The sequence below is a fragment of the Micromys minutus genome (genome assembly GCF_963924665.1).
Source record: "Micromys minutus genome assembly, chromosome: 28".
In the NCBI taxonomy this organism is placed as follows: Eukaryota; Metazoa; Chordata; class Mammalia; order Rodentia; family Muridae; genus Micromys; species Micromys minutus.
Window position 1 is genome coordinate 40003520 of NC_137963.1, and position 19778 is coordinate 40023297.

General features: G+C 49.9%; 3 protein-coding genes and 1 pseudogene across 5 annotated transcripts in view; 2 read left to right on the forward strand and 2 right to left on the reverse strand.

The window, feature by feature from the left end:
• LOC308438736 (large ribosomal subunit protein uL30-like) overlaps nucleotides 1-4460 on the reverse strand; it is a 111174-nt pseudogene extending 106714 nt beyond the window's left edge. The window contains exons 1-2 of the transcript in view: nucleotides 4350-4460; nucleotides 4157-4222 (exon numbers count right to left, since the gene is read on the reverse strand). The product of the transcript in view is annotated as a large ribosomal subunit protein uL30-like (transcript). The remainder of the gene's footprint in view (nucleotides 1-4156; nucleotides 4223-4349) is intronic.
• A 128-nt stretch (nucleotides 4461-4588) lies between these two features.
• Nucleotides 4589-5769, forward strand: LOC308438576 (uncharacterized protein). Its single transcript, XM_080940033.1, has 4 exons — nucleotides 4589-4646; nucleotides 4941-5008; nucleotides 5219-5278; nucleotides 5393-5769. Exons 2-4 carry the CDS (start codon nucleotides 4962-4964, stop codon nucleotides 5547-5549), a joined length of 264 nt encoding a protein of 87 aa, XP_080796159.1. The 5' UTR covers nucleotides 4589-4646; nucleotides 4941-4961; the 3' UTR covers nucleotides 5550-5769.
• A 2687-nt stretch (nucleotides 5770-8456) lies between these two features.
• CCL27 (C-C motif chemokine ligand 27) lies at nucleotides 8457-9107 on the forward strand (the record flags this gene model as incomplete). The annotated part of the gene is made up of 3 exons (XM_080940356.1): nucleotides 8457-8526; nucleotides 8643-8775; nucleotides 8951-9107. The coding sequence occupies 3 exons, from the start codon at nucleotides 8457-8459 to the stop codon at nucleotides 9105-9107; spliced, it is 360 nt and encodes a 119-aa protein (XP_080796482.1).
• An 18-nt stretch (nucleotides 9108-9125) lies between these two features.
• IL11RA (interleukin 11 receptor subunit alpha) lies at nucleotides 9126-18440 on the reverse strand. 2 transcript variants are annotated; one of them, XM_080939951.1, is made up of 13 exons: nucleotides 18360-18440; nucleotides 15215-15314; nucleotides 15044-15104; nucleotides 14106-14275; nucleotides 13865-13979; nucleotides 13676-13708; nucleotides 13434-13600; nucleotides 12679-12842; nucleotides 11133-11274; nucleotides 10680-10802; nucleotides 10470-10566; nucleotides 10183-10265; nucleotides 9126-9524 (listed from the first exon to the last, which is right to left on the reverse strand). In XM_080939951.1, the coding sequence occupies exons 2-13, from the start codon at nucleotides 15312-15314 to the stop codon at nucleotides 9484-9486; spliced, it is 1296 nt and encodes a 431-aa protein (XP_080796077.1). In that variant the 5' UTR covers nucleotides 18360-18440; the 3' UTR covers nucleotides 9126-9483. The 2 variants fall into 2 exon arrangements, with proteins under 2 accessions (XP_080796077.1, XP_080796078.1); XM_080939952.1 differs by lacking the exon at nucleotides 18360-18440 and adding an exon at nucleotides 16477-16523.
• Between the last annotated feature and the right edge of the window lie 1338 nt (nucleotides 18441-19778).

Genomic DNA, 19778 nt, shown 5'->3' on the forward strand with positions numbered 1-19778 from the left:
ATGCAGATGCTTCAGTCCTTCACAGATGTGGGAACAAAAATATCCACAGGAGGAAATACAGAGACAAAGGTTGGAGTAGAGGCTGAAGGAAAGGCCATCCAGAGACTGCCCCACCTGGGGATCTAGCCCATATACAACCACCAAACCCAGACAATATTGCTGACGCCAAGAAATACCTGCTGACAGGAGCCTGATATATCTGTCCCTGAGAGGCTTTCCCAGATCATGACAAATACAACGGACCCGGACGCTCACAGCCAACCATTGAACTGAGAACAGGTTCCCAACAGAGGAGATAGAGAAAGGATTGAAGGAGCTGAAGGGTTTTGCAGCCCCATAAGAACAACAATACCAACCAACCAGAGCTCCCAGGAACTAAACCCTTTCCAAAGAATAGAAATGGACGACCCCATAGCCCCAGTGCACATGTAGCAGAGGATGGCCTTGTTGGGCATCAATGGGAGGAGAAGTCCTTGGTGCTGCCAAGGCTCAGTGCCTCAGTGTAGGGGAATGTCAGGGTGGGGAGGCAGGAGGGGGTGGGAGGGCAGGGCACACCCTATAGAAACAGAAGTAGGTGGATGGGATGGGGGTTTATGAAGGGGAAACCAGGAAAGGAGTTAACACGTTAATAGATGGCTCAGAGGTTAAAAGCATTTACTCTTTTTGCAGAGGAGCCTGATTTGTGTCCAGTACCTACACGGTGGCTCACAACCATCTGTAACTCCAGTTCTTGGGGCTCTGATCCCCCTTTTCTGTCCTCCATCGGTACAGCATGTATATGGTTCACATGTATATACATGAAACAAAACACTCATACAAAAAATAAAAATAAATTCTTTCTAAAAAAATTAATTGGGGTAGAGGGTCCCCCCCCCCCAGGTTATTGTTGTTATCTTTATTGTTTGGTGTTTGAGACAGAATCTTACATAGGCCAGACAAACCTGGAACTCACTATTCTTTGAGGATGAAACTGAACTGCTTCTCCACCTCCCAAGCACTGACTATGAGCTACCGTGCCTGATTTGTGTGTTGGTGGGAACCAAAACCAGGACTTCATGCATACCAGGCAAGCACTGGATTAGTAATATTTAAAATGACAGGCATGAGTCAAAGGCCTGCTGATGGACAGTTACAAGCATGCAGGAAGCAGAGACAGGAGGATCAAAGGTTGTCTTCAGACCTGGAGAGCTGGCTCTGTGGTTAAGAGTACGTAATGCTCTTGCACAGGATCTGAGTTCAATTTTAGCATCCCGGCTCAGTGACTCACAACCGCCTGTAAGAACACCTCCCGGGGATCTGATATAGTATCTGGGCCACAAACACACACGCGTGCACACACACACACACACCATTTTTTTAGAAATAAATTCTAGAAAGGAACAAGATGGCCTTGAACCGTGATTGAATCCAGGTGAGCCAGGCAAACATGGGAAATAACTTAGTAAGATGGAACTGGATTTGGATTATTCAGCCCCTTCCCCCTTAGAATAACGTACTTGGCAGCTTAGCTCCTTTACCTGTGTGTACTGTACACGAATCGCCCTCTCTAAACGATGCATTTAGCAACTGCAGAACACCCCCAGAGCCCCACCGGTACACCTCCCTCTCTAAACAACAGATGTCCCAGCTCCTGGTAACAATCAAATTTAAACAGTTCTTATCCATTCAGCTGTATCCCCAATGTATCCAGTTTAATAGACAGAAAGGCTGATCTAGTCTGAATCCATCTGGGGAGTATATAAAATAAATCAAACCTTGTCAAAGTAAACTCTGAGGGAGAATGCTCTATTTACCATCTCCTTACTGTGTACAATGAGATGTGCTCATAAAGTTGGGGCATTATAGAAAGGGTCATGAATATAAGAAAAATGATTATATATCCTAATCTATCAGTAATAACCAAATAACCTAATCTATCAGTAATAACCACCCCACGGCACCACTCATGATCAAACTCCTCCTCTCTAACCCCATAAAAAGAATCCACAAAGAAGAATTGGACCCTTCAATAACAGCAAGCTACTCAATCCTAACAGTCCCTGACTCCTTTGCCTTGTTCTGCCTTAATGAGATGTATGTGCCTGGCCTTCTTGTGGCTTGTTATGTCTTGTTTGGTGGATGTCTCTGGGAGGTCTTCTCTTTTCTGGGGAGAGACAGAGCAGGGTGAATCTTGAGGAAGGGGGGAGAGACTGGATGAAGGGAAGGAGGGGAAACTGTCCAGGATGAAATATAGAAAGTAATGGGGGCTTTGCGGGTCTTCACTCGTGTGGCTGGCTGCCCTCTGACAGTGTATCTGGATCTTCTCGACTGCTTTGTTCTGAATGCTCAATATTGTACAAATCTGGGGGAGTGTGCACTTTCAGCTCTTTGGATAAGGCAGCTGAGGACCTGGAAGGACTTCTGAATCCCTACCACCATGCCTCACTGAATACCTTCTGTGTGTGGGTCTTACTCCTGTTGTACGATGCTCCGGCTGTTTACTCGCCTCCCAGCTGCAGCAAACATGGCCACTAGATACCTGAGGTCTAAGGGTAGTTTTAGATCTATTTTATTATTATTTCTAATTGTGTGTATGTGGGGTTATGGACACACGTGTTCTTTTTATACACGTTTCTCAGTAGACTTGGACACGTTGCACCCTGGACCTACTCCCCAGGCCCCTCATCTTACTTCTCTCATTTCTCTGTGAACTGACCAGCATTTCTCCTTGAAACCCCCCAATCCTCAAGAAAGGGAGGGCACGGTGGAAAGGGATGCTTGGAGATTTTTTCATCTCTTGATATTCCTGGGAGCTAAGAACATAAAACTTGGGTCCAATACAGGAGAAGGGTGGGGGATGAGGTCCAATTAGTTTTTTTTTAATATTTTATTTATTTATTTATTTATTTATTTATTTTTAAAGATTTATTTTACGTATATGAGCACACTGTAGCTGTCTTCAGACACCCAGAAGAGGGCATTAGATCCCATTACAGATGGTTGTGAGCCACCATGTGGTTGCTGGGATTTGAACTCAGGACCTCTAGAAGAGCAGTCAGTGCTTGTAACCACTGAGCCATCTCTCCAGCCCGAGGTCTGATTTTTAAAGACCTTCTCTGACATTGCTAATCCACAGGTAGAGTGGAGCTTAAAGGACTGCAATAAGTCTGGGCAGACCTTGGGGAATCTGAAAAGTGCTTCTTCTAGCCTTGCCCTGCCCCTGTGATTGTGTCCCCAGAGTATGAGGGGCTGTGTCTACCTCCTTCTCCATATTCCCTCCTCCTCCAACCCTCACATATCTCAGAGCCATAGGGAAGAAGCAGAGTGGCTTAGTTTCTTTTCTGTTGCTGTCATAAAATACTCTGACAAAAGTAACTTAGGGTAGAAAGGGTTTATCTTAGCTCGAAGTTCAAGGCACAGACTTCCTGGCATGGCAGGAAGTGAAGGCAACTGGGGGTTACTCCTTACCCTAACTCTCACCCTTGAGAATGACACTTCAAATACCTCTTGAGATCAATATTGCAAACTTTACCTAACGATGACAAGGCAGTGGACACATGCACACAGAGACACACGCATGCACACACACACATGCTTTTTAATTTTTTTAATATTTTATTTTTAATTATGAGGGGGTCCATGCACATGCGGACCCTTGGAGGCCAAAAGCATCAGCTCCTATTGGAGCTCGAGTTACAGGTGGTTGTGAGCCACCCAATGTGGGTGCTGGGAATCCAATTCTGGCCCCTCTACAAGAGGCTAAACCATCTTGCCCACCATACCTCTTAACCAAACTCCTTTCTTCTGTGGTTGTGAGAACAAAAACCAAGCAAGAATTAATGGTGCTACTAAGAAGTTTAAAAGGGACCCTCCCCCTCAAACAGGGAGGCCGTATTCCCCACCTGATAAAAAATATTATCACCAGCTCTAACTTCATTCATTTCCAACAGTTGCACCCCAAAGTTAGCCTCAGGCTTCATAGATTTAAAGGGACAGTCTTCAACAACTGTTCCACTCTAGGTGTCTGTTACAAGAAGAATTCCCAAGCACTAATCAATAAGCTAAAACTCCGATATAAAGAAAGTGGGCACAGCATTTTCCGAGACATTCAATAGTAATCGAGTGTGAAAAAAATATGATTTGGCCAAGGCCACTGAGCTAAGAAATATTCCCATACCTTAGCCTGCTCTCGGCTGTGTTCTTGCTGGTGGCCTATTCCTTCTGGTCTGAGGTCATTCAAGAACTGGGCAAGCAAGAAAAACAATTGACAAGGTAAAAGTCAGGAAAGTTGGGGGCTTAGGGGGGCACTGTGAAGAGAATTCCAAAGCACTTTTTACTGCTGTCTCGAGACAAGGTCACAGTCTACCAACCTGTGTAACTCTAAAATCTGACTCCATCCCAGAAAAGAGGGTCCTGCGTGTCTGACATCTTAATAAACACCGACTACGCCTCTTAAGCAACGAAAATACAGTAACATTTCTTAACGGAACACTTTGATCCCACCTCCTCTGACGAAAACCTGGTTCCTCCCCTTCCGGGCAATACGCAAGCCCCGCCCATAGAGTGCGAAGGTATCCCTGTGATGTAATTGTTAACGGTCCGTTTCCGGGGCGGAGCCAGGGAGGGCGGGGAGTTTAGGCTGTGCCTACCCCTGAGCCCCCCTTCAGGTGACTCCATCCCCTCAAAATCTCCATCCAGGGCCTAAATGTCCCAGCTATACTGCCGCTAGACCTCCCTCCCTGGTGACTCCACGTTCCGGTCCCTAGATAACCGTCCTCCTAACGCTTTAACTTCTAGTGATTTCCATTATCACCCATCCCGTCCTGTCCAAGTGTGACAATTGGCTTCCAGGGGGGGCCACCTGCCTCAGCGTACCCGAGGACTGTTCAGACTCGTCCTGGGAATGATGGAGAAGGGGACTTGCGACTGGGAATAAGTGTTCCTATCATGCTGTTCCCCAGGTACCGTTCGGAGCCCGGGACATGTCGCGATTGAGGAGATACGAGGTGGCGCTGGAAGCGGAGGAGGAGTGAGTGGAGGCTGGAGAAGCGGAGGAGGGATAAGAGGCCAGGGGTGGGGGAAGGTGAAGGTCCCGGGGCGGGCGGAGCGGGCCCTCGAGGGGCGTGGGCTGATGCCGTCCAGCCCTTGGGGGCGGGGCTTCCTTAAGGGCTAGGTTCCAGAGGTGGGGTCTGTGGGTCAGCCCCGCCCCTCCCGGTCCGGCTCTGCCTTGTCTTTGCAGGATCTACTGGGGCTGCTTCTACTTTTTTCCTTGGCTGCGAATGTGGCGCAGGGAGCGGAGGTGAGGGGGCTGCGATCTCGTGGGGGCATGAGCGAGGTTCAGTGTCGGTGGACGGATGTGGGGGAGTCCAGGCGCCCCTGCCCCGCCTCATGTCGTTGTCGGGTCGCCCTACAGCTCGGCGCACCCCAGGGAGCAGAAGCTGGAGCCTCTGCGAGGCCTAATGAGCTGTTTGTCGAGCGGCCTGAGGCCTGCTCCCCAGCGCTCAGGTCGTGGTCTCCTCTGTCGCACCCCCACCGCTGCTGCACAGACAGCCGGTGCATTAAAGATTTAAAGTCACGCCCACTGCCTTCCTGACTTTACCGCCGCAGCCGCCTTTGGTGCTGGGAATCTCACTCCACACCTGCTGTTCCTTAACCCACAGGGTATCCCTCCCTGGTAGGAAGCCCTTGCATGTCTTGACCTCCATTGCTCCTAGAGGTCAGGCTTTCAATTACTATCAGTGACTGGCACACCTTCCCCAAAAGCACCCACACTGAGAGTAGGTCACATCTGTTCCCCCACACACACACTTACCAGTGTCCCCACAACTTCAGCTGTTACAACCTTCCTCTAGCCATAACTTTGTCTGAAGAATCTTTTCCTGGGAGTGGATCTAAAACCTTTTAGCCAAAGTTGTAGGGTCAGCTGTCAGTGAGAGGAAGGACCAGTTCTTAAAGCTGCTTCCAGCAGTATACCCCAGGAAAGTAACAAGCATTGAGCGTCCAAGGTCCTTCCTATAGTTAAAACCCCAAGCTGTCTTCCCCGGTCGGATCCCACATTTTTGTGGTTTTGTATTTAATTTTTTTACTGTGTGTTTGTGTGTGTGTGCCCACTACAATGCTGGAGGTCAAAGGACAGCCTTCGTGAGTCAGTTTTCTACCATCCGGGTTCTCAGGCTTGGCACCATGGCCACCCTGCCAGCCCTGTCAGTTTGCTAATGAGCAGTCTGCTACTCCCGTTTTTTACCTTGTCCACCCAAATCACTCTGGAACCAGTTAACCCTTACAGTGGTTGACAGTCAGACTGTCCTCTGCACGACCACATAGACACTGACTCCCACTCCATAACCCTCCCACCTGAGGGTTACATTATGGAGTCAGCCTGGATCCTGGCTGAGCCCAAAGCTGACTTTTATCCTGTCACTGCCTCTGCCACAGCACACTGTGCTGGGAAAGAAGACTTGGCCTCCATGTCTTTGGAGAAGCCAAAATAAGGAGAGAAGGTTTCTGCCTTCCAAAGACCTCTGGATTGACAGGCTCAGGACAGCTCACAAGTGACAAGCAACCAGCAGAGAGCATGGAGATAGGATGGTGGAACAGGGTGTGCAGGGCGGGTGTGCAGGGAGGGTGAGGTGTGTTTTCTTAGAATTCCTTTTTTGGTGGAACACCCAAGCTCTGAGCCAAAGGTCTAAACCAGGTGCAAGAGAGATGCCCTGAAGCTTCTGGTATCAAACATTCAGGATAAGTGGCCTCTGGCTTGTAGGTTACCTTCAAGTGTGCAAACTTAGCCATCCCCCTCACAATATCTACATCAAAGACCCCTCCAAATGCTTTGACTAGCCCTGGGCCCACATCTTCCCCGACTGTCATAAGACCTCTGAGAAAGTGCCCAGAGGGGTCTATGAGTCTCTTCCTGGTCAGGAGGAAGCAAGGCTTAGGTTCTCAGTATAGCTACAGCCAAAGAAGCTGCCTCTGGGCTATGGAAGTCCTTCCTTCCTATCCCAAGATCACTATTCCACAGAGTGGAATATTTCCTGCTGGCCTCGGAGCAGGAAATTCAACATCCAGATAAGGGATGGATTCCTGATGTTATGACTCAGTTTATATTTTAAATCCAGAGCAGAACTTAAACATTGAAACCCCCAGATTAGGAGTCTAGGCCATTAGCCCAATAAACACATCCCACTCTAGGTGGTTTGTAGCTTTCCAGAAAGTATTGACTCAAGATGAGTCGGAATTTTGCATTCAGATCCAGTTATACCCCAAAGTCACAATGCAACACATTTGGATTTCCACAGTCGTCCCACTGAACCTTATTAGTACATGCATATTTCTGATGGGAGGAAGCATAGGACAGGGTACAGGTGCTTTGAGTCTGGGAAAATGGGTATTTCTGAACCTGGGTTGGGAAGGGTTCTTTCAAGCCCAAAATGGAAAGATGATAGAATTTGAATCAAAAGAGACAACCTAACTTTGTTCTTGAGTCCGATGTCTCCAACAAGCCAGAGACTAAGTCTGGAATCCCCCAGGCTCCCACTGACAAGCTGGCATCCATGGAACAAGACTAAGCAGAAGCAAGAAGGTGAGATTTGGGAGAGGGGCTTTGTCTTCTGGGAGTTTTGTTGATTTGTTTGTTGAGGCAGAATCTCAGGTTGGCCTGGAACTCACTGTGTAGACCAGGCTAATCTCTAACTCACAGAGATTGATTTACCTCTGCCTGCCAAAGTGTTGAGACACGCCACAGCACCCCACCCACTTTCACCTGTTTTGACACCAGCAGTCTGGCACCAAGAAACTCTTCCTCATCTGCCTGTTTCCCTCCTCCATTGTAAATGTCTCCCTATTAGCCAAGAAGAGTCTGTTTTAGGGTCCCAGACCCATCGATTTCCCCTGATTAAAAACTGCAAGCTGGGGCAAGGAGGAGGGAGGAGAAGAAGGCAGGTTAGTGCTGGCCTGCCTTCTGTTCCTACCCACTCACAAACTTCCATCAGAAATATGTATGTACTAATGTGATTCCAAGGAATGATTGTAGAAATGCAAATGTATTGCAGTAGGGCTTTTGGGTATAACTGGATCTGTGTAATTTCTGTCTGTGAGTACACATGGGTGTGACTTTATGAGGTTACATTACATGACTGACGTATGACTGTGAATGTGTGGCTATGGACATGAACGTAAACGACTATTAGGAGATGCCACAGTGGGTCACAGCTATCCTAAGTTTCTGTACATCAGACCCCTACATCATTCGCCAGCTCCCTCCCATCCTCTGTTCAGGTCTTAGGAGCCCATGGGGAAATGGCAGTCCTGGAAGGGGATAGGGTCACAGGACAACAGGCCAAGAGTTAGAGCTCAGCATCACAAGATAAGCAAGCATCACCACCTGTGTCTGACTCACCTGGTGCCTGAGGCAAGCATAGCTAGATAAAAGCTAGGGGAGTGGAGGAGAAAGAAAGGAAGGAACCTCTAGGCTGAGCATCATGGAAGTGCTCTCCGCCACTGGCAGCCTCCTGCTGATATTGTTGCTTCTGAGCCCAGCGCCTGAAGCAGGTAAGTTCTCAGAGGGTATAGAATGCTGAGTGGCCAGAAAGTTGGACCTCTAGCTATGTAATTAGAGCAGTTTATGGGTCTAGACCTTTCTGAAGTGTGGCCCTATTGTTCTCCAGCCTTGCCACTGCCCTCCAGCACTAGCTGCTGTACTCAGCTCTATAGGCAACCACTCCCAAACAGACTGCTGAGGAGGGTCATCCGCGTGGAACTGCAGGAGGCTGATGGAGACTGTCACCTTCAGGCTGTTGTGTGAGCTCTGCCCCCCACCTTGATACCTCTAACTCCACCCTCAGGCCGAACCCGAAGTTAATCCCAACCCTGGCCCGGTTACCTAATACCTACCTAGCTTTTACCCCTAACTCCCGAACCCTACCTAAACTCATCCCCCAAATATGAGCCTAGCTTTGTACTTTTCCCTTCCCAGGCTTCACCTGGCTCGGCGCACTGTTTGTGTTCATCCCCAGAACCGAAGCCTGGCTCGGTGGTTAGAGCGCCACGGGAAAAGGCTCCAGGGGACTGTACCCAGTTTAAATCCAGCACTACAAAAGAAAATGTACTTGAATCCCCAACAGCAAAAGTAATAAAGAAACATTAGATGATAATCTCCAAAACTTCCGTCTCTTTTATTCCACTCTTCACACTCCCCAGAAGGGCCAAGCCCAAGATCGCACACACTCTCCAATCATCTATACACACATACAGAGAACTTAGGCTCCCTGCCACATACACACGGTCACAGGGACACAGACTTCTATACACATTCCTCAGGCAAACTTCCACCTCAAGGACGACATCAGAGGTCCAGAGAGCAAGCAGCCAGCAGCAAGTTTGGAGTATGGGTGTCAAAGAAAAGGGTTCCAGACTTTCAGCTGAAACCTCCATCTGTAGGGATCCACTGTCCTGCCTCTTTCTGCCTGTCCACTTAATCACCCGAGTCTGACAGGGTTACAGATGAAATCAGCTGAAGTTCCCCGGGGTCCTCTGCAGGTTTGGAATTCCTGTAAGAACAGGGAGTATATCAAGACCGGGGGACTGGATCCAGACATCCTGAGAATAAAAGAGGGACATTTCCAAGCCAAACACTATAAGGTGGAACAGAGGAGCCCATTTTTTGAGGAAGCCCTAACTCCCTAAAGATAAGGAAGTAGATATAGCTCTGGGCCAAGGGTAGGGGTGGCAAGATGCTCAGAGCCACATGCCAAGAAGCATGACCTGTGTGCAGTCCCTAGAACCCATGTAAAGGTAGAAAGACTCCAAATGATGCTATGACACATGTGCCTGCACACACATACCATACACACACATAACATCACATACCATACACACACACATAGCATGCAACAGTAATAAGATTTAATTTTTCAAATCAGGGAGAGGAACAAGCATTAATCCAAGACATTTAAGTGGGTGTGGGTGTGGTAATATCAGCTCTGACACCTTGAAAATGAAGGGAGCTACCTGTAATTCCCAATACTCTAAGGGAAGAGACCCATTTCTGAGAATAGGCACTCAGGAATGAAGGTCTACCTGCTCTCCCCCTCACCTAGATTTAAAAAGAAGACCCAACTCCAGTGATTCCCAGGACCTACAAAATTAACAGGGCATCCAGTTCTTAAGTCAGACACTCAAGCCCTTAGATTACCAAGTGCTGCTCACCTGAAAGCTTGTCCACTGGAATCATTGGTGCCAAGAACCCAGGTTTTTGAGGTCCATCCTTCCCACTCCGTCTCAGCCTCAGCCTGAAGCATAAAAGGGCAGCTGTCTTCCTAGTACCTTTTCTCCTCCAAGAGGATTTATTGGCAAAGGATGAGGACAGTCAGGTGGAGAGAAGAGGTTCCGAAATCGGTAGGTTCACCAGGCAATCAGTAGAGGGTGGGGGTGGTCCCTGGGCATCAGAGCAGGGGTTGGGCATTACAGCTAAGGAATCAGTGGTTCTCACTCACCAGAGCCCTAGTGCCAGGGCTCCAACAGCCAGGCCAAGGAAAGAGAAGATTCCCAAAGATGCTAACACAGCCACTTGCTCCAAAGGGTCCCTGTGATCTGAAGGAAAGGGCCACATGTCACTTGGAGAGCAATGTTAGCTGCTATTCTTGGTGCCGCCTTCTGTCTAGGACTTTCATCCTCCACCCGAGTTGTCAATCCATCAAACTTACCAAGTGGCCTAGGGTCTGGCTGCAAGGAAGGTCTTGGGGGAGTGGGGCTATCCTCTTGAGCTATTGCTTCTCGCTGCTGCTCTTGTCCCTGGCTCCCATCAGGTATCTCATTCTGCAGGGGACCTGAAGAAAGATGAGACCCGAGAGGTGCACAGAAGCTTCTGCCTTTCTAAGGCAGAGGCAGGGCTAGAGCCTAAGTCTGAAGTAGGGGCCTAAGGGGCAGTTTCAAAGGGTGTGGCCAGCTTCTGAGGATCTGGCTTGTAGACTGCAGACATGGTGCCTGTATGTGCAGAGGTGGACTAAAGTCAGGGTACGGCTGCAGGCCAGCAAGGCCATTGAACAGGACGGCACAGCAGTGCTGCAGAACCCTAACAAGGGGATGTGTAAAAATGTCTAGTGGACGGTTGCTTGGGGGTGAGGGCTACACCCTCTTTCTTTGTTTTTGTCTCTCACCACTGCTAGGAGTACCCCAGACCTCTGGGCTCCAGGCGCTCCAGGTGCCAGCATCCAGAAAGTCCCTGGCACTGACTCGAACGGCATGGGGCAGCCCAGCCACAGCGTCTGTTATCACCTCCTCCAAGCCAATGGGCTCCACCTGGAGGTAAAGATGGTTCCTTGGGGTGTGGTCCCAGCTGTAAGTAGAGACCCTGCCCACGCCCAGCCAGCAGGAACAACCCTTCCCATAGCTGTCATCCCTATCAACCTGGTAGAGATGGTCTAGGCCCCCGTGCTGGGTGGCTGAGGGGATGAAATCTGTCTGGGATTTGGCAAATGGAAGCGGGTAGAGGTTATTTAGAGGGCCTATGTTGTCAGCCAGTCTGTGTTCAAAACTTTAACTTACTTGCTGTGAGTGGACTGTGGCCCTCATCTATGTAATAGGGGTGACCATGCCTAACAGGTAACAAGCCAAATGTGTATCAAGGTACCCTGAAGGCCGACAGCTCTGAATGCAGATTATGAACTAAAGGGGCAGCTTCCCAGGAGATGCCAACCCATCTTTGACATTTCTGGATGTGGAGATAAACTATTTTCACATAGCCACAGGAATATGTGTATGCATAGAGTCCTCTGGGTAAAAGGTACCCCGTTTCCTAAAAGTTTTTTTTTCTCTCTCTCTCTCCCTCCCTCCCTCCGTGTGTGCATGCTTGTGTGTGTGAGTGTGTGTGAGTGTGTGTGTGTGAGTGTGTGCGCGTGTGTGTGTGAGTGTGTGTGTGTGAGTATGTGTGTGTGAGTGTGTGTGTGTGAGTGTGAGTGTGTGTGTGTGTGAGTGTGAGTGTGTGTGTGAGTGTGTGTGAGTGTGTGTGTGAGTGTGTGTGTGTATGTGTGTGTGAGTGTGTGTGTGTGTGAGTGTGAGTGTGTGTGTGTGTGAGTGTGTGTGTGTGAGTGTGTGTGTGTGAGTGTGTGTGTGAGTGTGTGTGAGTGTGTGTGTGTGAGTGTGTGTGTGTGTGAGTGTGTGTGTGTGTGTGTGTAGTGGGGTATGCCACAGCATACATGTGGTAGTCACAGGAGGAACTCAGGAATACGTCTTTCTTCCTCCTGCATTGTTTGGAACAGATTCTTCGCTGCTCTCAGCTGCATAGCAGCCTGGCTGGCCCATGAACTTCTAGGTAGTCTCCTGTCTCTACCTCTCCTCTTGCTATAGGAGCACTCAAGCTACAAACTGTGCTATCTCACCTGACTTATGTGGGTTCTGAGGATTCAAACTCAGGATCTCATGTGCACATAGCAATTATTTACACTCTGAGCCATTTTCCCAATCCCTAGAAGTGATTTAAAAAAAAAAAAATCTGCCTTCCACAGACAGGCTTACACTACGGTTAGTTAACCCGGGGCAGGAGTCCCACCAGCCACTACTCCAGCACCCAGTTCAACAACACCTTGGGAACACTTATCTAGATGAGGAATCAGGTCAGTGCCCAAAAGCGATGAGGAATATTTGAGCTCTCAAAACCAGAGACAGCACCAGAAGTTCAAGACTGAGGCACATTGCAGACCTCACCGTGGACCAGACTGGATGCTGTGCGGGACGGTATTGCAACCGAAACTTCAGCAGAAAGTGGGGTTGACGACGCCAGGAAGCAGGGTAAGTCCAGCTGGCGTGCAGGCGCCGTGGGTAACCGGGTACTGATTCTACACGCAGTCCTTGGGGTGGATCAGGACGTACTGGGGATAGCCAGACACAAAGCTCTGGGTAAGTGATGGGTATTTATCTCTTCCCACAGTGTGTGTGTGTGTGTGTGTGTGTGTGTGTGTGTGTGTGTGTGTGTGCGTGCGTGTGAAAGGTGATTTAGTCAGATATGGAAGGAGAGAAAATATTGAATTCGATTAGTCACTGAGCCTCAGGACCTGTCTGTCATTATTACAAGATAGGCAGCAATCTGGAAACAGAGTTTTGATAACTGAGTGATAAAAGGATTTTTCTTTCCGTCCACAGAAGATTCACTGGCCCAGATTTCAACCTAAATTTACAGCCTTCTTCCCTCCCACTCTTAGATCACAAAAGAAGAAAAGGCACCAAGCCTTTCCCCTAGGCAGGGAGAGCATGAGTTCGAGCTGCCTTCCCCAGTGGGTCCAGAAGCAGGAGTCAACTAGGCAGCTGGGAAGGACCTTAGGTAATGACTGGGGAGTCTCTAGAGTACACACAAAACCCACGTGTGACTGCTCTGTCTCTGTGAAAAGGAGAGGACAGATGGAAGGAAGTTGGAGCAGGGGATATAAGTCTGGCATGGTCTAGGAGGAGTCTGGGTTACTCACAGATGCTCTGTAATCTCACATCCAGTAGGCACGTGCTGGCACCTAGTGGGTTCACCTCAGTCACATTGATCCGGTACTCACTCCAGAACTCTGCCCCATGGACCACACATCGGGAAGCCTCCAGAGGGTCCTGTGGACATGGCCAAGGCCCGGTGGATGGACTTTCCCTAGAAGGGAGGATGTCATCTTGGGTTTTGGAAATAGATCACAAGTTAGAGTTCCCAGTCTCTCTCCTGTCCTACCTCTGACTCTCAGCTCCCGGCAGGGTCTTCTTCCTGGTTAAAAAAAAAATAAAAGGTTACCATCTGAGGTCAGGAGGAAAGGGGGGCGCCTGTCTTCTCTGAGTATTTGTCAGAACCTCCCTCCCATACCTATATCATGCCAGCAACCCCAAAGCCATAGGCACACATACCAGACACACCCACACATACCTGTAGGAGGTAAGGTAGCGGGTGGGCAAACCGCTGACCTGGCCTGGACTCCACGTACAGGAGAAATTTTCATAGTCTACTGCTTGGCAGGAGACCTCGGGACGAGCTGGGGGAACTGGAGACAGAGGGCACAGCTGGAGACCAAGACATCCCTAGTCCCATCCTGTCCCAGAGGGCTTGCTCATGTCCCAGGTTTCCTTGGGAATCCCATGGCCTCTCATTGCCACCTTCCCTAACTCACAGCCCAGCTTCAGGGTCACCATGCCCCCAAATACACCATCCAGGGTCTGGCAGACGTAAGTGCCCTCGTCACGGCTGTCCGCCTGGGCCAAGACCAGTCTGTGCCCTAGTCCAGAGTCAGTTCCCTGGAGCGGCCTTGAATCCCCATCCCGAAACCAAGACACTGGAGTTCTGGAGGAGAGATGAGGAGATAAGGCGGTTCTCTCAGAGCACCTAAGCACACCTGCAAACAAACCAGGATTCCGTGCCTGGTGTGGTGGTGCATAAGAATCATCTCAGGAGGCCAAAACAGGAGGTTCATGAGTTTGAGGCAGCTGGAGCTACATAGCAAGTCCCAGGCCATTCCCAGGCACTAAAATAAATACATAAATAACAAGAAAGACTAACCCCAAATTCCCTTCACTTTACACAGTCTCTTGTGATCTACTGTTACTTTTCCTTTATCATCTCAATTTCCTTCCCGGAAGGTCACACTCTCATCCTTCTGTTCTGAGGTCATTCCCACCTCAGGAAATCTTCGCAAGCTGCTGCCTCTGTCAGGAGCTTACCTGCTCTAACCTGCGCATTGCTGCTCCTTTTTGCCAGTTTCTTGTGTTTGCTGCTTACCTTCCCCACTACACTGAAAGCTCTTGAAGACACACGTGTGGCTGTATCTCCGAGCCTACAATAGACCCAGCACTTAGCCGGTACATAAATATACTGGCTACTTGACTAACTGATGATTTGGGGTACTAGGTTTCAAACCCAAGGCTTTGTACATGCCTGGCACTAAGCTACATCCACAACATTGGGTGCATTTTCTATTGAATGAGTACATTTGGAGGGTTAGGACGCGAAAGCAAGGATTACAGCCAGAAGAAGCAGGTATAGGAGGGGATGTAAGGTCTGGGCAAGGTCAGGACAGGGATGTGGGCATGAGATTGACAGGTGAACACTTACCCAGCATTCACTCCAGGGCAGCAGAGCACCACGGGCCGGCCAGGCTGCCCATACTGGACCCCTATAAGAGGCAGTTATATTCCTTTTATACCCCTTCCCATTTATGAGAACAACATTATGAGTTTGAGGAGCAGGTTGCCAAGCCCTGGCTGGGGTGAGGCATTTTCTTACCTGGAGGACCCCAAGCTTGGGGGCAGGGGGAGGAGGACGACACCAGGGCTGTAGCCACGGCCACCAGGACCCTGGTCAGCCCTGAGCAGCTGCTGCTCATCTGTGGAGAAAAAGGACGCTTAGGACTTAGCCGTCCATGAGTTAAAGCCCAGCTTATCCTCACCAAAGCTGGGGCTTCCTTAAGGAAAACAGAAGCATCAAGAGAAATGTAGCTATTGGATGTGAGTGAGGAATCTAAACTCCCTTTTCCTACCATATATCCAATGCTATGTTTTTGTCCTTGTATATGTGTGCACACACAAGCACACACCACACACACACACACACACACACACACACACACACACACACACACACTTATCCCTGTCCTGGGCTTAGGGCCCAGAACAAAAGCCAGAGGCAACAGAATGTGCTAGCATTCTCCCATCCCCCAACACAACACACCATCCTTGGCGCCCACCTCTGGCACCAAAGATTGGCACTGACTCAGCCACTCCCATTAACCCATACGATTCAGCTGCTGGGAATTCTGGCATTCACCCCCAACCTGACCAAGGCTTATTATTGCCTCTGGCCCACATATAGCAAAACTCATCACCCTTAGCTAGGAAGCTGGCATGATGGGCCCAAATGCCCACCATAATCCCAACATGAGGCCTAGCCCTGCTCTGGCTGCCAAGCCTATGGCCTAGGCCTGGCTTCATGCTCTAGTACTTGGGCTACTCAGATGGGCCTGGCTTGAAATCTTGTTGGTCTCAAGCCTGTGAGGCTGGATGGAACTAGGGTGAAGGCTGGGGCTGCAGAATTAAGCGGATCCAGATGCCCTGGCTCCTGCCAGAGGCTGGGAGCAGGCAAGGAGCCAGAAGATGGAGATGGAGACAGGGTGGCTGAGAAGGGAGGAGCGCTGGGAGCCTGCAGGAGCAGGCGCCTGATGTGGGGGCCTCAGCACCAAGGGGGGGGGAAGCATTCGGGAGCAAAGGCAATGGAGTTTGGGGGACCAATGTGCAAGAGGTCTGGATTGGTGCAGCAGAGACGAAAAGTTTGAGAAATGTACATATAGGGAGGGGGTGGGGGGCTGGGAGGAAGGACTCTGGGGTGGAGAGGAGCAGCAGCAGATTGCAGGTAATAAGAAAGGGGTAGATGGCAAGCCCTCAGGCAAAGAGCCACAAGACCTCTCCAGAGGACAGAATGAGGTCCTGACTGTCTTACTGCCCCCCACCCCAGCGTCCCAGCCCCATTTACCCTCGTTAGTCCCACCCTACCTTGATAATCACAGTGACTGAGTGCCCATGGCCTCCAAGACTTCCTCCTGCTCTACTGAGTGCTGGGACCCCAGAACCATCCCCTCCTGCCCATGTGGAGCCCCGCCCCTCTGGGCCTTAGAGCTGAGTAGGCCCCCTCCTCCAACCCTTCCTCTTCCCTCTCTCATTCCCTCCCACCCTAGGGCCTGGGAAAGAAAGAGGCCTCCCCCCCTCAGGCTGGAAAGGAAGCCAGAGACACAGCCAGGACCAGCAAGGAGAGAAGGATAGCTTCTGCTTATGTCCCTGTTGCTAGAAGATTTCCTTTGTTTTTACAGCGTCACCAAAGCCTATTTACTCGGGGACTCACTAGGTAGTTAACTAATACAAAGATATCCACTTCAACACATGTGGACATAATAAAAAAATTAGCACACAGACACACTCCTTCCTATTGCCACTCTCCAGCAATGCTTCCTTGGGGCACAGCTGACTGTGTTTCCAGGAGAAAACAGGCTTCACACTGGAGAACATAAAGAAAGGCCAGGCACCAGCCCCCCCTTCCCTGGAAGTTGCAGCCATTTCTATTTTCCCCCTCCACCGGTTGGGCCTCAGCACCAGGAAATGCCTTTGATCCCTTGGTACCTGATATACAAGACATACAGTTACCCTCAGACTCAAGTTCTCGGATACGGTCACACACAGATACACACACTCAAGCACATTTAAACAGCTTAGCCTACTAAAGGTCCCACTGAGTGTGTGTGTGTGTGTGTGTGTGTGTGTGTGTGTGTGGAGGGGGGAATGGGGGAGGTTACCCTATACTCCCTAAAAGCAGCTCCTAACCATGAGGGGCTCACAGGAGCTCTTAGTAAAGGCAGATCAGCGTCATACCAAGGCTGCAAGTTCACGTGTGGCCGGAAACAAAGAGTAAACAGGGAACTAAAACAGAGGGACAGACAGCTTATAGACAGAACTAGGAAAGTAGAAACATGGGCTGGGGAGCTGGCCCAGATCCATGGCTGCTCTTCCAGAGGCCCTGAGTTCAAATCCTAGCAACCACGTGGTGACTCACAACTATCTGTGATGGGGTCTGATGCCCTATTAAAGAAAAGTAGAAACAAGAGACACTGGGGGGGGGGGGGGACGAGGTGGTATTGTGTAGAGACATAAAAAATCTCTCCAGGAAGGGAATCACAGGGGCAGAGGAAGAAACAGAATCCAACAAGAAAACAAGGCTTAGGATACATGTAGTCCTGTCTTAAATAAGAGCTGTGGGCCAGTGATGGAACTTAGTGTCCCAGCCCTGAAGATGGACCGCAGCCCTGGCTCACACCAGGTAAGTGCTCTATCACTGAACATTCTCAGCCCCCATAGGCTATGGAGCAGAGGAAGAAGGAAAGCCTTACGCCTTGGGGAGTGGATCTGTCTATTGCTGCAGGCTGGGTAGAAAAGTCAGTCTCCCTCAACAACTTAAGTAGTTCCCGAATATATATGAACACAGTTTCACTCACACACAGTCTAGGCTAGGACACAGGACACATCACAGTCACAAGTCTCACTCTTGCTCTCTACTGAAGTCACACACTAATACACAAAAACCCAGCCACAAAATCCAGACCCCACAGAAGCTTCCCAAAACACATTCCTGGTGTGGTCACAGCCCTTCTCACAAACAAACACCTAAAAGAAAAACTGCCCACTGACAGACGCACTCCCAGCTGGAATCACACTGTCAAACGCAGTCGAATTAAGCTGACAGACACACCAGATGACACCAGTTTCAGGGCTTCACACACAGACACACAGTTCATCAGTCACTCGCTGCCTTTCAGATCAACACCACTCTGCCCCGCCCCCTCTTGGCAGGACTTGGGAGTCAATACTCGGGTCCCAGCAGGCCTCACCTTCTGCAGCAGCCGCCGCCAGCGCCCTCCGCCCTCACCCTCTGCCCGGCCTCTACTCCAGAGCTGAGCTCTCGCTGTGAGGGCGGCTCCTCCCAGCGCCAATAGAACGAGAGAGGTGAAGCAGGGGGGCTCTCGGCCCATTGGAGCCTCCAACTGCCAATCACTTCCACCTCCTCGGGACACTTCCTGTCCCGTCTGAAACTTACTCCGAGGACAAAACCTGAAACCGCATTCCTCAGACCTCTCCTGAAGGCCGGTCCTCCCACAGACAGCAAGCCTGAAAGTGCCCAGGCCCTTCCTTTCCTGCAGTCCACGCAACCTCAGGTTCCCTACTGAACCAATGGGCTGATTGTATTTGAAAGTACCCGACTCCAGATAAAATGGGGAGCTGGAGGTTGGTCTAATTCTCTTATACCTTTAAAAACAAACAGGCCGAATCCCATTCCACTGAAGTCAGAATCTCTTCTCGTTGCATCTAGATTCCTGTGCTGGTTTTTTTAAATTTCCCAGGTGTCCAAACCTTAGGCAAGGTTAGTGTGTGTGTTTATGTCTGCCCTAAGAAACCAACCTCCTACCCAGCCAGCAAGGGAAGTGCCTACTGATCTTTCCAGCTCCAGGCAACATTCCCAATCCCAGGCACCCATCCCCCTTCCACACCTTCAAGATCTCAAGAATGGCAAGGAGAGGAGAGAAAGTCACTTGTCCAGGCTTAGTGTGACTTCCTTGACCGTAAGACTCAGTTCCCCTGGAGAAGGATGAACGAAAGGCATTCTAGCCATCCCACGTCTGTCGCAGCTCTTACATTTGCTTTAGAATTTGGAGACCACCTCTGTGGTATCTGGTCTCTGACAGCAAAAGCCCTGTAGCTCCTCCCTACCACAAGGAAAAAACAGATCCAGAGAGGGGGTAGACTCGAGATCAAGAGATAGCCTTGAGGCTATCTCCGGCAATCCCTGTAGCATAGGCACTTTACTGAAGGGACATATGCTGTGCACAGAAATGGAGGAAGCCAAGCCACACTCACGCTCCCGCCCCGCCCCTTTAGCCCCTGTGGTCTGGAGCAGCGTCTAACTGTGGCCACTCATAAAACCAGGGTTCTGGCCAGCAGCCCAGTGTCTGGGGTGACCATTGGGACTAGGACTCTGCTCACCCTCTCCCCACTAAACTTTGATGCTCAGGCTTGGTGGGCCTGACAATGGGCTCAGTGATACAAAGGGCTCTGGCCTTCCGGAAGACTCTACCAAGAACACACTATTTTAAAATAGTCTCCTAAATTAGCGTGCTGTTTGTATCACAAGTGAAGAGGATTAGAAACAATACTGAATATTGTTCAGACAGCAGAGGTAGAATTTCTTCTCTATACCTGAATGCAGGGTGGCACGTGTTAAATACTGTATCACTGACCAATTTCTCATGTCC

Bases quoted from the DNA above. Each gene is read 5' to 3' on its own strand.
- LOC308438576 (XM_080940033.1), top strand. From the start codon at position 4,962: ATGTCGCGATTGAGGAGATACGAGGTGGCGCTGGAAGCGGAGGAGGA. The intron at 5,009-5,218 runs GTGAGTGGAGGC...TTGTCTTTGCAG, and splicing joins GCGCTGGAAGCGGAGGAGGA to GATCTACTGGGGCTGCTTCT. The intron at 5,279-5,392 runs GTGAGGGGGCTG...GTCGCCCTACAG, and splicing joins ATGTGGCGCAGGGAGCGGAG to CTCGGCGCACCCCAGGGAGC.
- IL11RA (XM_080939951.1), bottom strand. From the start codon at position 15,314: ATGAGCAGCAGCTGCTCAGGGCTGACCAGGGTCCTGGTGGCCGTGGCT. The intron at 13,601-13,675 runs GTAGGACAGGAG...CCTCCCTTCTAG, and splicing joins CCGGGAGCTGAGAGTCAGAG to GGAAAGTCCATCCACCGGGC. The intron at 10,803-11,132 runs GTGAGAGACAAA...ATCTTTCTTCAG, and splicing joins CTGGGGTACTCCTAGCAGTG to GTCCCCTGCAGAATGAGATA.